Here is a 16,933-nt window from a genome sequence, read left to right as displayed (position 1 = left end):
GTCATTTTTGGGTTATTGTGTAATTTTGTTTGTTTGGTTTTTTTGGTTTTTTTTTTGTTTGTTTGTTTTGTTTTTTAGAATTTTACTGTTTTTCTTAAGGGTTTGGAGGGTTTTTAGAAGAGTGTTTTAGAGGTTTCTTTGGTTTTCAATATTCTAGTGTATTTTTAGTGGTGGTTTATTTTTTTGGTTTTTTGGTTTTTTTTTTAAAGTAATTTTGGATGTTTTAGGTTTTTTTTTAAGTTTTTTATTAGGGTTTTATCTTTTTTTTTTTTTTAGCCTTTATTCATTTATTTATGTTTTTAGTGTTTTTGCGGTTTCTTTTTTTTTAATTTTAAGGTTCTATTTTTGTAGTTTAAGGGATTTAGGGTTGCCAGGAAGTTGTGGTCCTTGCCTTTAATCCCAAGAGTTGGGAGACATTGGCAGGTGGACTTTTGAGTTCGAGGCCAGCATGGTCTACTTAGTATGCTATAGGACAGGTAGGGATACACAAAGAACCCCAATGATGAAAAAGTGAAAAAAAAACAAAAAACAAAACAAAACAAAACAAAAAAAATCCAAAAACAGAAAGAAAGGAAGGAAGAAAGGAAGGAAGGATGAAAGAAAATTACTTTATTGACATATTGGACTTCCTGTGTATTTTTTTTTTTTAATTTTAGGGTTATGTTTTAAGCGTTTTTACGGTTTTTTGAAGCTTATTTTGGTTTTCAGGGTTTTAATGTATGCTTAGTTTTTGTTTTTTGATTTTGTTTTTTTTAATGATTTAGAGTGGTTTTTTTTGGCTTTAGGGATATTCTTTAGTGTTTTTCTAAGTTTTTAGTTTATTATTTTGTGTGTGTGTTCTTGAGTAATTTTTAAAAATTTTTAAAGTTTTATTTTTGGGGTCTATGATTTTTAGTGTTGCAGGCAGTGTTGTCCCATGCCTTTAATACCAGCAATTGGGAGAGAGAGGTAGGTGGATTTTTGAGTTTGTCGAGGCCATGATGGTCTACAGAATGAGCTCCAGGACAGCCTGGGCTACAAAGAGAATAATCCTAGGCTCCAAAAACTCTAAAAAATAAAATAAAATAAATAATATAAAATATAAATAAATAAATAAAACAAAAAGAAAGAATGAAAGGAAGGAAGGAAGGAAGGAAGGAAGGAAGGAAGGAAGGAAGGAAGGAAGGAAGGGAGAAAGAACGAAAAGTTTTAGGGTCATTTTGATTCCTGTGGGGTTTTTTTGTTTGTTTGTTTGTTTTTGGTTTTTTTGGTTTTTTTTTTTTTTTTTTTTTTTTTTTTTAGGTTGCTAGGGGTTTTGTTTAAAGGGTTTGTAGAATTTTTAGAAGAGTGTTTTATAGTGTTTTGGTTTTCAGGCATCAAGTGTACTTTTAGAGTTTTTTTCTGTTTGCTTGTTTTTTTTTAAAGGATTATAGTGTATTTTAGGGTTTTGGGGTTCAATTTAGGCTTTATTTTAGTTTTTATCATTTTACTCTATTTCTTAGCTTTTTTTTGTCTTTGTTCTTGTTTTTCTTGATTTTTTTTAATTAGGGTTTTTTATTTGTGGTTTGATTGATTTAAGGTTGCCAGGCAGTTGTAGGACATGCCTTTAATCCAAGCACTTGGTAGGCAGAGGTGGTGAATTTGGTAGTTCGAGGCCAGCCTGGTCTACAGAGAGAGATCCAGGACAGTAGAGATACACAGAGAAACCCAGTCAGGAAAAACTCAAAAAAAAAAAAAAAACCTGAAAGAAAAAAAGAAAAAAAGGAAGGAAAGTACTTTATGGAAATTTTTTCTTCTTGTGTAATTTTTTTTAGAATTTAATGGGATTTTTTTAAAAGCATTTTTAGGGTTTTTAGAAGAGTTTTTAGAGGCTTTTTTTGTTTGTTTTCAGTGTTTTAGTGTATTTTTAGGGATTTTTCTTGGTATTTTAAAGATTTAGGATGTTTTAGGTTTTGGGGGGGTTTAGGGGATTTACAGGTTTTTTTTTTTTAGGGCATTATCAGCTTTTTTTTATAATTTTAAGGATTTATATTTGGAGTTTTTGAGTAAGAATGTAAGGTCTCATGATAATATTTTTCTCTGAGTTACTAGAGCCAACGTACCTAGAAGAAAAACTGGGAGTACCGTAAATATTTGAAATTCTAATTTTGGTATTCAATATTAGTATAGTTATGTATATTGGACAATGAAGATTGGAAGGGAAATTGGACCCCTTATTGTAAGCTAAATTCTATGGATTAAGGGATTTTAGGGGAAACCTTGGAAGAATCACCATGGTTCATTTCTGGGTCTTCAATTTTTTCCATTGATCTACCTGTCTTTCACTGTACCAATACCATGCAATTTTTATCACAATTGCTCTGTAGTACAGCTTGAGGTCAGCTTATTAAAAGTTAGAACATCTTCTGGGCATGGTGATTCCACCAGAGATTTTTTTTTTATTGTTGAGAAGAATTTTTGCAATCCTAGGATTTTTGTTATTACAGATGAATTTGCAAATTGGCCTTTCTAACTCATTGAAGACTTCAGTTGGAATGTGGTAGGGATTGCATTGAATCTAGATTACTTTTGGCAAGAGAGCCATTTTTACTATAATAATCCTGCCAAGTCATGAGCATGGGAGACCTTTGAATCTTCTGAGATCTTCATAGATTTCTTTCATCAGAGACTTGAGGTTCTTATGATACAGAACTTTCACTTAGAGTCACAGCAAGATATTTTATATTATTTGTGACTATTGTGAAGGGTAATACATAGTAATTGTATGTTCTGGTTCCTATGCATGTATACACACAAAGGGCATACCCACAAAGAAAACAAAATACATGATGCACTTCATCAACTGGTATCAACAAAGATGTCTGCATACTACCCGTGTCTGTGAATAGTGTATTTATGTTTGGAGGAATTAAATAATCTGAAATTATTATTATTATTAGTCATCATATTTTGTTTTTGTTTTTATTTAATAATTATTTTTTTCTGTTCTACTTCATACGATGGTGTTTTGTTCAATCACAAACATAGGTTAATACAGAGCAATTTTAAGTTCGAGGTTCTACAGCAAAAAGGAATGGAATAGATGATCAACACCAAATGATTTATTGATATATCCTATAAATAACACAAATATAAAATTATTACCTATGTAATTATGATAACTTATAAGGGGTTATTTTCATTTGCCAGCAGATATGGAACAGTGTGTGAGGTGTCCAGAAGATAAGTATGCCAACATAGAGCAAACCTACTGCCTCACAAGAGATGTATCATTTCTGGCTTATGAAGATCCGTTGGGGATGGCTCTAGGCTGCATGGCACTGTCCTTCTCGGCCATCACAATTCTAGTCCTCGTCACATTTGTGAAGTACAAGGATACTCCCACTGTGAAGGCCAATAACCGCATTCTCAGCTACATCCTGCTCATCTCTCTAGTCTTCTGCTTTCTCTGCTCCCTGCTCTTCATTGGACATCCCGACCAGGTCACCTGCATCTTGCAGCAGACCACATTTGGAGTATTTTTCACTGTGTCTGTTTCTACAGTGTTGGCCAAAACAATAACTGTGGTCATGGCTTTCAAGCTCACTACTCCATCAGGAATCCTGCATGTACGTTGAGTGTTAGTGAACTAATATGGCATTCCAATTATGATGCATTGGGTTAAAAATCCTGAGTGTAAACAAGTTATAACATGTCAGATTTAGTTTCATTAGAATAAGTTGAATTTTGTACAAAAATCATTTAAATTATAATAGACTAAGATAATATTTGTAATGAAGAAACTGAAATTATATTTGTTGGTGCATAGTTGTATAATGGCCATCCCATTGCCTTTCAAATATCTGTGGTTCATGAATAACATCTTTGCTATCACATATATTTTCATCAATGTGGAAGTCCTTCCATCCATGTAGATTGATGAGTGCAGATACTCACAAGTGCTTCAATACTTTGTATAAATTGTACTTCTGTGCCATATCAAAACTTGTTTCAAGTGATTGAAGAATCACAAATCAGTATCTGATTAATGGGGAAAAAAGGATGAGAATGGTTTAATAATAAATGACATCAGAATTTAATGAATATACAGCAGCAACACTTCTAAGACAATTCTCTGACATGAAAATAGGATAGAGGCCATCACCTGTTACACATAAAATATCATGGAATCAGATATCTGATTTCAACAAGAAATAAAGGGATAAGCAACTGGAAAGAATCTATGAATATTATCTGTGAAATAGAAGAAAACTTTGTTTTATAAACTCAAATTGTACTGTAGTGGATAGCTTAAGATTGCAATCCAACAGAAAAACTTAAAGGAAAATAGAAACCAAATATTGCCTTGATAATCAAGAAGGACATGATGATGTGTGCTCTGCCTTCTTGCCTCCAAATCAAGTACATAACATGAGTTTTAGGCAAAAAGAAAAGAAATTTTAAGAAATACTATTTTTGTTTCAAGCAACATGGAGGATGTCTCTGCAGAAAAGCACATGGAGCCTCACCTCTGAATCTGAGCAAACACAGATTCAAGATTATTAAAGACCTGAAAATTTGACCTGTAGTATTGGTTTAATGAGTATGGAATGGATCCCAGTCCATTGCTCATGTGCACCAAATGACTTCCAAAAAACTGCTACAGTCCATAAAGGCATTTCAATAGCAGTCACAGTGTAGTGAAGAGTCTGCCTCCATGCACATTCCCAGTTAATTTGACATGGTATTAGCACCAGGTATATAACAATTATAGAATATGACAACAGAACACTTAATTTACCCAGTCTATAGGTTTGTACTGAAACAAATTTGCACTGAAATAGTTGTAATTCATCCAAAGTATGAAACAAATGTTTATTCATAGTAACAAAGATAGTAAAATAAATTCCATTGCAGGATTTTATTATAATCCAGTGACATACCAACCGTTCCAAAAATGAAGTTTAAGACACTTAATTCAGTATGGATATTTTGAACAAAAACATAAGGTAGTTAAAAAAATAACAAATCAAATCAATCCTTCATCTTTGTCACTCATTGAAATCTAACCAAATTATATAAATTAGCTTAGCAGCTAACATCTATGTTATTGATATGTAATCTAAATAGATATATTTCAAAACAAATGCCAAGTAGAAATAAATGAAAAGTGTGAGGTATATGCCAGCATTAGCAATAAAATTTTACCTCTTAAATGATACCTAAATTCTTCCCTTGAGCAAAAAATATGAAATTAGCCTCTAACTTCTTAATGAGGTGTGAACATACATCAATCAAAGAAATATTTCATCAAATGTCATTGACTGCCAGGGACTGATTATCAGGAAAATGTTCAGCATATCAGTGAATGTCTGCACAGGTACTGATATTTGACCAGATGGGTGTTGAATCTTTAAAATACAGGTACTTTTGGATTTAGCATATTGACATGTTCTCCAGATGGCAGGAATCATGGGAAGTTTGAGGAGTTTTTGGAAACATGAGTGGCATACAATATATGAACAACAATATATGAACAACAGAGAGCATGGTCAACTCCAGGCTCAATGTTGCATGTGAGACTGCCCTTCCCTAAACTAGACAATGTGTTACATAATGTTCCATGATTAAACGTAACATCTGAATGATATGGAACTTTTATGACCTTCTCAACTTCTGTCACAGTGTAGAACTTCTGATGAAATACATTATGTTTGTGCATAATGGCTGTTGACACATGGTCAGGTATGAACTATACAGGAGAAGATTGTCCTTGGGATTTACTCTATGCACATGAATGCAGTCATGGCCCCTGAGGGTAGAAAACATGATCTCAAAACATGTTTTCAAAAATATGTTGATGAAAAGTTTTCAGACCTCAGATGTAGAGCCTGAGGCCAGAATTTTCCCTATGTATCTATGGAGCCTGACATAGGAGGAATGGAAAGGAACTGTGAATATAATAAGTGGATCTCCAGACAGAAGTAGCCTTAATACAGACACATAGGTGTAACTGTGTGTGTGATGTCTTTCTACATCAGAAACGGATTTCACAACAGCTCCATCTTAGATCCTAGCAGACATGAAGAAGCTCTGTGCTTTCACTATTTCATTTTTGTTTCTGAAGTTTTCTCTCATCTTGTGCTGTTTGACTGAACCAAGGTGCTTTTGGAGGATAAAGAATAGTGAAGATAATGATGGAGATTTGCAAAGGGAATGTCATTTTTACATTTGGTTACATGATGAACCTATTGAAGATAATTTTTATAATTCAGATTTAAGTTTTCGGTAAGTCATTAACTTTATTTCCTTTGTCAATGTCACTAATTTGACATATTTAGCTGTATACAGAAACTGTGGGTTCTGTTCTCTTCCTCACCATGTAACTTTAAGAACCCCTGAAAACGAATTATTATTTCAATCACTATTTTAATACTTCGAAATGTGTCACAGTTTAGTAGAGTTTTAGTGCAATTTTATACTCCAGTTTACAATGTTGGACAATGTGAAAGTCTGGATTCTCTCTCTTGAGTGTTTTTGGATAATATATGTTGAAAGATATCTCTTCATCTGCCTTGAATTCACAATTCCCTCCTTTGTCAAGAACTCAATATGAAGAGACTGCATCACTGCCTATATTCAATTGTCTGCCAATGACTCATTATGATCATGCATCTAAATGCCTTCAAAAAATTGTTACCTAATTCTGATTTCTGACAGATGAACATGCATCATTTCATTGAAATATTTGTGAATATTTTCATCTATTATACCTGGTTAACTATATAACATTACTTATATACTTGTGAATATATATATACTTTGCTTTAAAAATAGTCTTTAAATGAGTCTCATCCTGCAGTTCTGAATTTGATACTGAATAAGGAAAAAGAATGCGAATCTCATATTCTGTTACCAGAAAAATCTTTTTATCCAATTACACAAATGCACAGGCACAGATTAGGCTTATTATCACTATCAGATAGAAGGTCAATATTTCTATTAACTACTCAATAAACTTAACGTTATTTAGTAATTAATATTTATTCACAATTCCTTTCCGTTCATCCTATGTCATGTGCCCTGGATACATAGGGAAAATTCTGGCCTTAATCTCTACATCTGAGGTCTGAAAAGATAAGTCTAGGAGAATTGTTGTATTCCAGTGGAAAAGAATCTGTTCTCCATGTGGCTATTAGGTCTGAGAAACAAAGTGTGAGATGTTATCATTTGTGGCTGCAGATCATGCGGGAAAAGAGTGTTGAAATCATTTACCTCTTAGCGAATCAATGTGCCTGCTACTTCTTTCTTTTATAAACCAAGGTTTCTTGTGCTTTTATGTTTTTGGCTCTCATCCCATCCCCTATTCAATTTTCATGTCTTTGGGAATAAAGGAATACTTTTTTCAATTGGTAGCCACAGTGCACTGTACACTCTGTTTGTGATGGTTGCTTCACATTATTATCCTTCAGTGTTAGGTGAGTAGGAATTATATTTCTGATGTATTCTGCATTTTTTCCACACCTATTGGCAAAAATTTTGGAAATTCTCATTGATGACAATTGTTTAAGCCAAAATAAGTTTTAAAATTACAAATATATGAACTTTTCTGGATTAGAAAGAAAAACTTAGCGCTGAACTCTTAATTGAAAAATACAAATTTTAGCAAAAGACCATGTTTGGTGTCTTTACTCCTGATAAGAGGCAATAGAGAATAACAGATGAACTGCCAACTGTGCTGGGGCAGAACAGATCTCTGTGCTCAGACATCACTTAAAGGATCTCAAAGTATTAGGAAGATTGAGGTATTAAAAGACATGTGATAAAACTTTTACAAGATAGAAATAGTAAGAACACACTAAAAGGCAACATGAACTTGATGTGTACAAGACCCTTCTGGTCATATGGTATATTGTATCATTGTGTATATCTTGAAATGGATAAATAAAATTAAATAAAATGGATATTAAAATTAGTAGCCTGATTGGTGATATTAACATTTGAATATATTAAAAGCATGATCTAAAAACATACAAAACAATTATAAAACATGTTCTAACATATTATTCATAATTTTCTTCCTGTGAATAAAATTAGCAATTTCATAATGCTTAAGTTCATAGAGTTTTTGTTATTTGGAAATATGTAAAATATTCTTACTGATAAAATATTTTCTCTACTTGAAACACTGATAATCTTCTTAAAGTAAGCTGATTGTTTGTCAAGAAACACAACTATATAGTGGGTTTTGAATACTCTCATACTGTCAGGTGGTATCTAATAAGGGCTTTTGAATATATTTCTTAATGATTCACTATATAAAATTTTATGCTCCTTTATTATGCTTAATTCCCAAAGAGTATTTTGTATGTTTTGTAATAACTTAGTAGTGAACATTAGACATAGTATCCTCAGTTATGGATATTATTAAATATTCATAAATGATATTTTAGGGTATAAAAGGATAAGAATAAAAAAGTTGAAAAAAACAGATATATTAGTTGATACTCAAAGTATTCAATAATATTAAGATGATTGATGTATAAATTGCAATTAAATAAATTTATAAGGACAATCTGTTAGGTATTTCATATGTAGTGGAAGTCATGCTCTTTTATATATCTGTGGAATTACATCTCCAAGGTTATTTTATAGCAGTCTCACACAATAGGACTGTAATTTAGTTCAAGGATGGCATTCAGAGATAAAACAATGTTTATTTATTTTCATGAATACAAAATGTATCATATCACAGTGCCCAATGTGTATGAATTCTTAAATTGTATTCGGCTCTAAAGATCCCTAATATATCAGGCTTATTTCAAGACATTTATACAGAAATTTAGTATATCTCATATTACAAACTTTACTGCAGTTGAAATTTTATATTTCACACATCTCCCTTAATCATCACTATGCCCTCTTGTAGAATTGCAGCAAGTGAATACGAGCTTCTTCTGGTAATGTTTTTTGCTACTGATGAGATCAACAAGAATCCTAATCTTTTACCCAACATGACTTTGATGTTCTCCATCATTGGTGGAAACTGTCATAATTTATTGAGAGATCTGGATCAAGAATATACACAAACATATGGACATATGAATTTTGTTAATTATTTCTGTTATTTAGATCATTCATGTACCATAGGTCTGACAGGACCATCATGGAAAACATCCTTAAAACTGGCAATGCATTCTTCGATGCCACTGGTAAGAAATTTTCACACTGAATGGGTTAAGAACATTAAATTACATTTACAGGTGCCTACAAGAAAACTTGGAAATAATGCATTTGTGGGTGTGCTGCTACACAAATACACACACATACATACACATTATATATATATGAATTAAATAATCATTTCATAGATGTACTGTGCGTACAGGTAAAATTGTGTTCTAGGAATTTTAGACTTATCAGAAATAGTCTAGAATCTAATAGGAATAATACATGATGTGTATAGTACAATCTTACTTTTCTTATCTAGAGTTCTGGAAGGTGAGTAGCATTAAATGTATATGAGTCTAAATATCCTAATAATAATATTCTTCACTGGAAGTTTCATCCTGTCTTCTGCATCCTTTAGGTTTTCTATGGAACATTTAATCCTAACCTACGCGACCATGACCGGCTGCCCCATGCCCATCAAGTAGCCACCAAGGACACACATTTATCACATGGCATGGTCTCCTTGATGTTTCATTTTAGATGGACTTGGATAGGACTGGTCATCTCAGATGATGATCAGGGTATTCAGTTTCTCTCAGATGTAAGAGAAGAAAGCCAAAGTCATGGGATCTGTTTAGCTTTTGTTAATGTGATCCCAGAAAACATGCAGATATACATGACAAGAGCTACAATATATGATAAACAAATTATGACATCTTCAGCAAAGGTTGTTATCATTTTTGGTGAAATGAACTCTACTCTAGAAGTCAGCTTTAGAAGATGGGAAGAGTTAGGTGCTCAGAGAATCTGGATCACAACCTCACAATGGGATGTCATCACAAATAAAAAAGAATTCACACTTAATCTCTTCCATGGGACTATTACTTTTGCACACCACAGTGTTGAGATTCCTAAATTAAGGAATTTCATGCAAACAATGAACACAGTCAAATACCTAAAAGATATTTCTCATACTATACTGGAATGGAACTATTTTAATTGTTCAATCTCCAAGAACAGCAGTAAAATGTATCATATTACGTTCAACAACACATTGGAATGGACAGCACTGCACAACAATGATGTGGCCATGAGTGATGAAGGTTACAACTTGTATAATGCTGTTTATGCTGTGGCCCACACCTACCATGAACACATTCTTCAACAAGTAGAGTCTCAGAAAAAGGCAGAACACAAAAGACATTTCACTGCTTGTCAGCAGGTAAAGTTTCTTACATTTCATTATACTTAGATATATCAATGTGATCTTTTAAATGGACCCAGAGGAACAACTGTACATTTGTTAGAGATTATTCTCTCAGTGCAATGATTTGTATACTGCAAAAACCCCTAATGATTCATTTACATGGATGAATTTCACCCACAAAGATAATATTTAATAAGAGACCATACATTTTTACGAATACCAGTGAGTTTTGTGAAAAGGTGTCTCACATTTCAACCAAATGAGTTCAAAATTTAGAATAGGAGCCAAGAGTTTTATCATAAAAGCCTTAAGTGATGACTAGACTAGAATTTTTTGCTGAAGAAAAGTTTTTCAGAAATTGATACATGTATGTGCTGTGGTTATTATTTAGCCATTTAAATTAACAATATACAAAAACATAAATTACTAAAACTGCACATTTTATTAAATTTATGTTAATTTTATATGAGTATACTGTATGTACGTGAAAATAATTTGTTTATTTTCACAATTTCCAGATATTCAGACTTCCCCTTCATTCTCTCATACATGGCTTCACTTAAAAGAATTTTTTTTGACAAGAATGTTCACACAGACACACACACACGCAAACACACAGACATACACAGACACACACACACACAGTTACTTGTTATCTAGTAATCATTTTTTCTAGCACATTTTATCTTTATCATTAATATTAAGTATATAAGTTTTCAGTTATCAATGAGGTATACTATATTTTTCTACACACATTTATTTCAATACAGCTGTCTCTTCTGAAAGTCATTAAGAAATTGGGGAATTCTTAATTTTGAATTACCTTTATTGATATGCTTTATTGATATTGGAAGCATGCATCTCTTCTAGGTGTCCTCCTTGATGAAAACCAGGGTATTTACGAACCCTGTTGGAGAACTGGTGAACATGAAGCATAGGGAAAATCAGTGTACAGAGTATGATATTTTCATCATTTGGAATTTTCCACAAGGCCTTGGATTAAAAGTGAAAATAGGAAGCTATATACCTTGTTTTCAAAAGAGTCATCAACTTCATATATCTGATGATTTGGAATGGGCCATGGGAGGAACAGCAGTGGGTATACCATAATTTTTTCAGGTTATGTGTATTTTAAAATATAACACTCTGTGGTTAAGACCAATTGCTACTCTTGCAAAAGACCATCCTAAATTGCAATATACAAAATTTGATAATGCTCAATTTCATGTAAATCTGGTAGTAGATGGATCACTGGCCTCTGGAATCCATGTTCAATAGTACCCAAATGCCTGTTCACCTACAATGCAGGGATATATTTAATGATTTTAAAGTATAATGTATATGTACATATGATTAATGAAAAGTTTGTAACTATATATCATCCATGGGATATTTTTTTGGTTCTGTGCAAACATATCTATAGCCTAATTAAGTATATCACGCAGTCGTGAACATAAATGTTTCTCCAGATTCAAGGTTTTAGCTTTTTAATTTATATATTTTGTATGTTTTTTATTTATTTATTTACATTTCAAGTGTTATCCCCCTTCGTGATATCCTCTCCTCCATGGAGTATAGCCTTATCTGGCATCAGTGGGAGAGGAATCGCTTTGGCCTGTGAAGGCTTGATGCCCCAGCACAGGGGAATGCTAGAGTGGTGAGGCAGGAGTCGGTGGGTGGGGAGCTCCCTCATAGATGCAGAGAAAAGAGAGAAAGGGATAGTGTGTTCAAGGTTTTCTTATACACTTAGGAATACTTCATTAATTTTATGGGAGTTTTGTATAACATATTTTGTTTGTAGTCATAAAACTACTCTTTCTTGATTTACCCTTCCTTCTCCCTCCATACACCACAGTATTCTATTTTGTAATTTATAAATCATGAAAGAAATACTTGTGCCACCTAAACATTCTTTTTGGATTGATCAGTTTAGGAAGGAAAATTTTATAATTGCTACAACCTGAATGTTACATATAAAATATTACACGATACAGTAATTTTTGTGTGACATTCAGTGTGTTGCAGGGTAATATAAATAAAAATATGCCTGATACTGTTAAGTGATACTGGGTATCAGAGGAATATGTATAGCATTTCTGTTTGTGTCCCATATATCAATCTATAGGTCATTATTCATATAACAAATACATGAAATACACACTCACATGCATATTATATAACATTTATGCACTGCCTCAGGTTCCCTCCTCTGTGTGTAGTGTGATGTGTTCTGCTGGATTCAGGAAAATTCAACAGAAAGAAACAGCAAACTGCTGCTTTGATTGTGTTCATTGCACAGAAAATGAGATTTCCAATGAAACAGGTACATGCTTGCATGCAGAAGAAAAAATGCTGAATTTGAATACCTTCTGTTTCCAAACTAGAAACACGAAATGGCCGACATGCAAACTGAAGACCTAAACTCTCCATGATTCAGAACGTAATCAGTTATATAATGTCAACTTCTTCTGGACTCAGCAAATAACTTCCAATATCTTCTTCAGTCAAGACATTTCTCTCACAATATGATGGTTACTGATTTTATATTATATAGAAAGTGCTTAGGCGGACCTACCGGGACAACAATTTTTTAAAGAAACATTTTAGATGTAATCTGTGCATATGTTTATTCTTCTTTGATTCATTGTACATAGATATTTGATCACCTGATGTGTCCACAATCTTTCCCTCTATCACCAAGCTTACTCTGTGAAAAAGATCAGATGCGCAGGGTAACAGTTGTTGTTTAATGAAATATATTTTAATAGGTTTAATGGACAAATGATTAAGTATTTCCTGTCAAAGAATTAGAACAAGAGTGCAGGTTTCAATAATGGAACAAGAGATGGGCTAGTGCTTAGATAAGAATAGAGGGAGGAAAGTTAACATCCATGAACTTCATGCCATGTAGCTTGAAATGCGTATTTGGGGAGTAAGAGATTGTAAAACAATGAGAGGGACTTGCATAGGTCTATGAGGTCTACAGCTTCAAGAATGAAAATATTCCTTTTTGCAAATAGTGTTTAAATGAGGAATTGTATGTTCTGGTTCCTATGTGAAGACACAGACAAAGGCACAAACCACAGAGCAAACAAAGCACATGATGCATTTCATCAACTGACACCAGTACTGATGTCTGCACACTACCTTTGTCTGTGAATAATGTATTTATGTTTGGAGGAATTAAATACTCTGAGATTATTACTATTAGTCACCATTTTTTTATTTTTATTTAATAAGTATTTTTTTCTGTTGTACTTCTTCTGTTGCTGTTTTGTTTGATGACAAACATAGGTTAGTACAGTGCAATCTTAAGTTAGTGGTTCTATAGCAAATAGGAATGGAAGAGATGCTCAACACCAAAATGTTTATTAATATTTCCTATGAATAATACAAATGTAAAATTATTTCCTATGTAATTATGATATCGTATAAGGGTTTATGTCCATTTACCAGCAGATATGGAACAATGTGTGAAGTGTCCAGATGATAAGTATGCCAACATAGAGCAAACCTACTGTCTCTCAAGAGCTGTATCATTTCTGGCTTATGACGAGCCACTGGGGATGGCTCTAGGCTGCATGGCATTGTCCTTCTCGGCCATCACAATTCTATTCCTTGTCACATTTGTGAAGTATAATGATACTCCCATTGTGAAGGCCAATAACCGCATTCTCAGCTATATCCTGCTCATCTCTCTAGTCTTCTGCTTTCTCTGCTCCCTGCTCTTCATTGGACATCCCGACCAGGTCACCTGTATCTTGCAGCAGACCACATTTGGAGTATTTTTCACTGTGGCTGTTTCTACAGTGTTGGCCAAAACAATAACTGTGGTCATGGCTTTCAAGCTCACTACTCCAGGAAGAAGAATGAGAGGGATGTTGATAACAGGGGCTCCTAAGTTGATCATTCCCATTTGTACCCTAATCCAACTTGTTCTCTGTGGAATCTGGTTGGTAACATCTCCTCCCTTTATTGACAGAGATATACAATCGGAACATGGGAAGATTGTCATTCTTTGCAATAAAGGTTCTGTCATTGCCTTCCACGTTGTCCTGGGATACTTGGGCTCCTTGGCTCTGGGGAGCTTCACTTTGGCTTTCTTGGCTAGGAACCTTCCTGACACATTCAATGAAGCCAAGTTCCTAACTTTCAGCATGCTGGTGTTCTGCAGTGTCTGGATCACCTTCCTCCCTGTCTACCACAGCACCAGCGGGAGGGTCATGGTGGTTGTGGAGGTTTTCTCAATCTTGGCTTCTAGTGCAGTGTTGCTAATTTGTATCTTTGTCCCAAAGTGTTATGTTATTTTAATTAAACCAGATTCAAATTTTATACAGAAGTACAAAGATAAATTTCGTTATTAAAATATTCATAATATGAAAATGTTAGATGATACTCAACATATTTTATCTTTGTCTTAATAAAAGTAGTACTTAATCTTATAAAAATTTAAATAATATACAAATTTGCACTTACAAACATGGTCTCATTCATAAGGACACAATTTTGAAGATATTGAGAACCAGGAATCTCAATTGTGGAAACGCTACCATCATCCTGACCTGCAGTTTTGTATGTAAACCATGAACTTAATTAATGATTAATATAAGGTGACCATACTGACTGTGAACACTACCATCTCTAGGCAAGATGTTTTTGGAGTTATAAGATAAAGGTCTGAAGACAACATGGTTGTAACGCCAGTAATCGACATTTTCCCTCATGCTTTCATGGAGTTCCAGCATCCAATTTCAGGCCTTGGCTTCATTCAATATACTGTGACCAAGGTACATAAGTAAATAAACACTTTCCTCACAAGCTTCTTTTGATTGCTATGTGTTTTTTTTTTTCAGCAATGGAATATAAAATATCAACAAAATGGTAAATTGTTTCTGTTGAGATTTAGAATATCATCGATTCCTGATGCAATAGAAGGCACTCATTTGAAAAGAGAAACAAGCGTGAATATTAGCAGTATGAAGTACAGTGACAGCACAGAAGAACTGTACTTTGGAATAGCTTTAAAATGTACTGGGCAGATGTTAAGAATGTCAGATAACATTACAAAAAAGAAATATTTTATTAAAGGGACTATGCATATCAAATTGTGCCTACAATATAAGGCTCTTTACATTTATGTGAAAAGACACAATGAGGAGCAATGGGGAGACCTGGGAAGGAAAGTGGACCGGGTGGGGAAAATTGGGGGAAGAGGGGATCAGGGTCTGGTATTGGCTGAGGGAAAAGGACTGAAACCCTGAGGGCCAGCAGAAAGAATGTAAACAGGCAACCTCAGTAGAGAGGAGATTTGGGGAAACCCAGGATGCACCAGAGACCTGGGAGGTGAGAGAATCCCAGGACTCAAAGGAAGGGACCTTATATGAAATACCTGACAGTAAGGAGAGGGACTTTTGAACCCACCATCAGCAGGAATATCAAGTATGTGATGGGGTTGCCACCCCACAGACACAATTCTGACCCATATTGTTTCTGTCTTAAAGAAGTATAGGGATAGAAATGGAGATGAGCCTGAGGAAAGGAAGGTCCAGTGGCAGTCCAAAGTGGGGTCCAGCTCAGTGGGAGGGCCCAAGGCCTGACACTATTACTGAAGTTATAGAATGTTAACAAAAAGGGGCCTATCATGACTGCCCTCCAAAAGACCCAGCAACAGCTGGAAAAGTCAGGTGCACATATTTGCACCCAACCAATGGACAGAAACTGCTGACACCTGTTGTTGAATGAGGGAAGCTGAATGAAGCTGCTGAGAAGGGCCATCCTGTATGAGGACCAACAGTCTCAGGTAATCTGGACCCCGAGATCTCTCTAACACTGGGCCACCCCAGGCAGTTCACACCCACTGATATGAGGCCCCCAACACACATACAGTAGAAGACTTCCAGGTCTGTGTTCATTCAGAGATATTGCACCTAATCCTCAAGGGACTGGAGGGCCCAGGGCATATAGAGGTCAGGTGAAGTGGGTGTGGAGGTATCCACATGGAGACGGGGTGAAGGCATGGAATATGGAGCAGTCAGAGGGTGGATGGGGCTGTGGTGAATGGAATATGTAGTGTAAAATATAAATGAAAAATAAAATTAAATTTTAAAAGAAATGTAAAGAAATAAAAGATTTACCCAATGATAAATAAATAAACAAAGGAAGAAAGGAGAGAGAAGGAGAGGGAGAAGGAAAGGGAGAGGGGAAGGGGCAGGCAGAGGGGAGACAGAGAGAAAGAGAGAGAGAGAGAGAGAGAGAGAGAGAGAGACAGAGAGACAGAGAGACAGAGAGAGAGAGACAGAGAGAGAGAGATAGAGAGAGAGAGAGAGAGAGAGAGAGAGAGAGAGAGAGAGAGAGAGAGAGAGAAGACATCCTGAGTTTTGCAATAAAATGGATGGAACTAGAAAATATTATCCGGAGTGAGGTAACTCAGACCCAAAAGGACATGCATGGCATGAACTCAGTAATAAGTTGATGTTAGAAAAAAAAGTACACAGCACCCATGAAACAGTCCATAAAACTCAAAAAGTTTAACAAGATGGAGTTCCCAAGTTAGAATGCCTCCATCCAGCTTGGCAAAGGAAGAAAGAAATCACATGG

The 16,933-nt window shown here is 34.5% G+C and overlaps 1 protein-coding gene across 1 annotated transcript; it reads left to right on the top strand.

Moving 5' to 3' along the window:
- Positions 1-5,966: 5,966 nt before the first annotated feature.
- On the top strand, positions 5,967-15,451 carry LOC147000021 (vomeronasal type-2 receptor 116-like). The gene is made up of 6 exons (XM_085834354.1): positions 5,967-6,246; positions 8,888-9,170; positions 9,548-10,351; positions 11,207-11,430; positions 12,529-12,659; positions 13,796-15,451. Exons 1-6 carry the CDS (start codon positions 6,041-6,043, stop codon positions 14,698-14,700), a joined length of 2,553 nt encoding a protein of 850 aa, XP_085690480.1. The 5' UTR covers positions 5,967-6,040; the 3' UTR covers positions 14,701-15,451.
- Positions 15,452-16,933: the final 1,482 nt, after the last annotated feature.

Source organism: Mus caroli, unplaced genomic scaffold (assembly GCF_978045245.1).
Source record: "Mus caroli unplaced genomic scaffold, Mus_caroli_1 scaffold_22, whole genome shotgun sequence".
Taxonomy (NCBI): Eukaryota; Metazoa; Chordata; class Mammalia; order Rodentia; family Muridae; genus Mus; species Mus caroli.
This window is presented reverse-complemented; position numbering and strand designations above follow the sequence as displayed.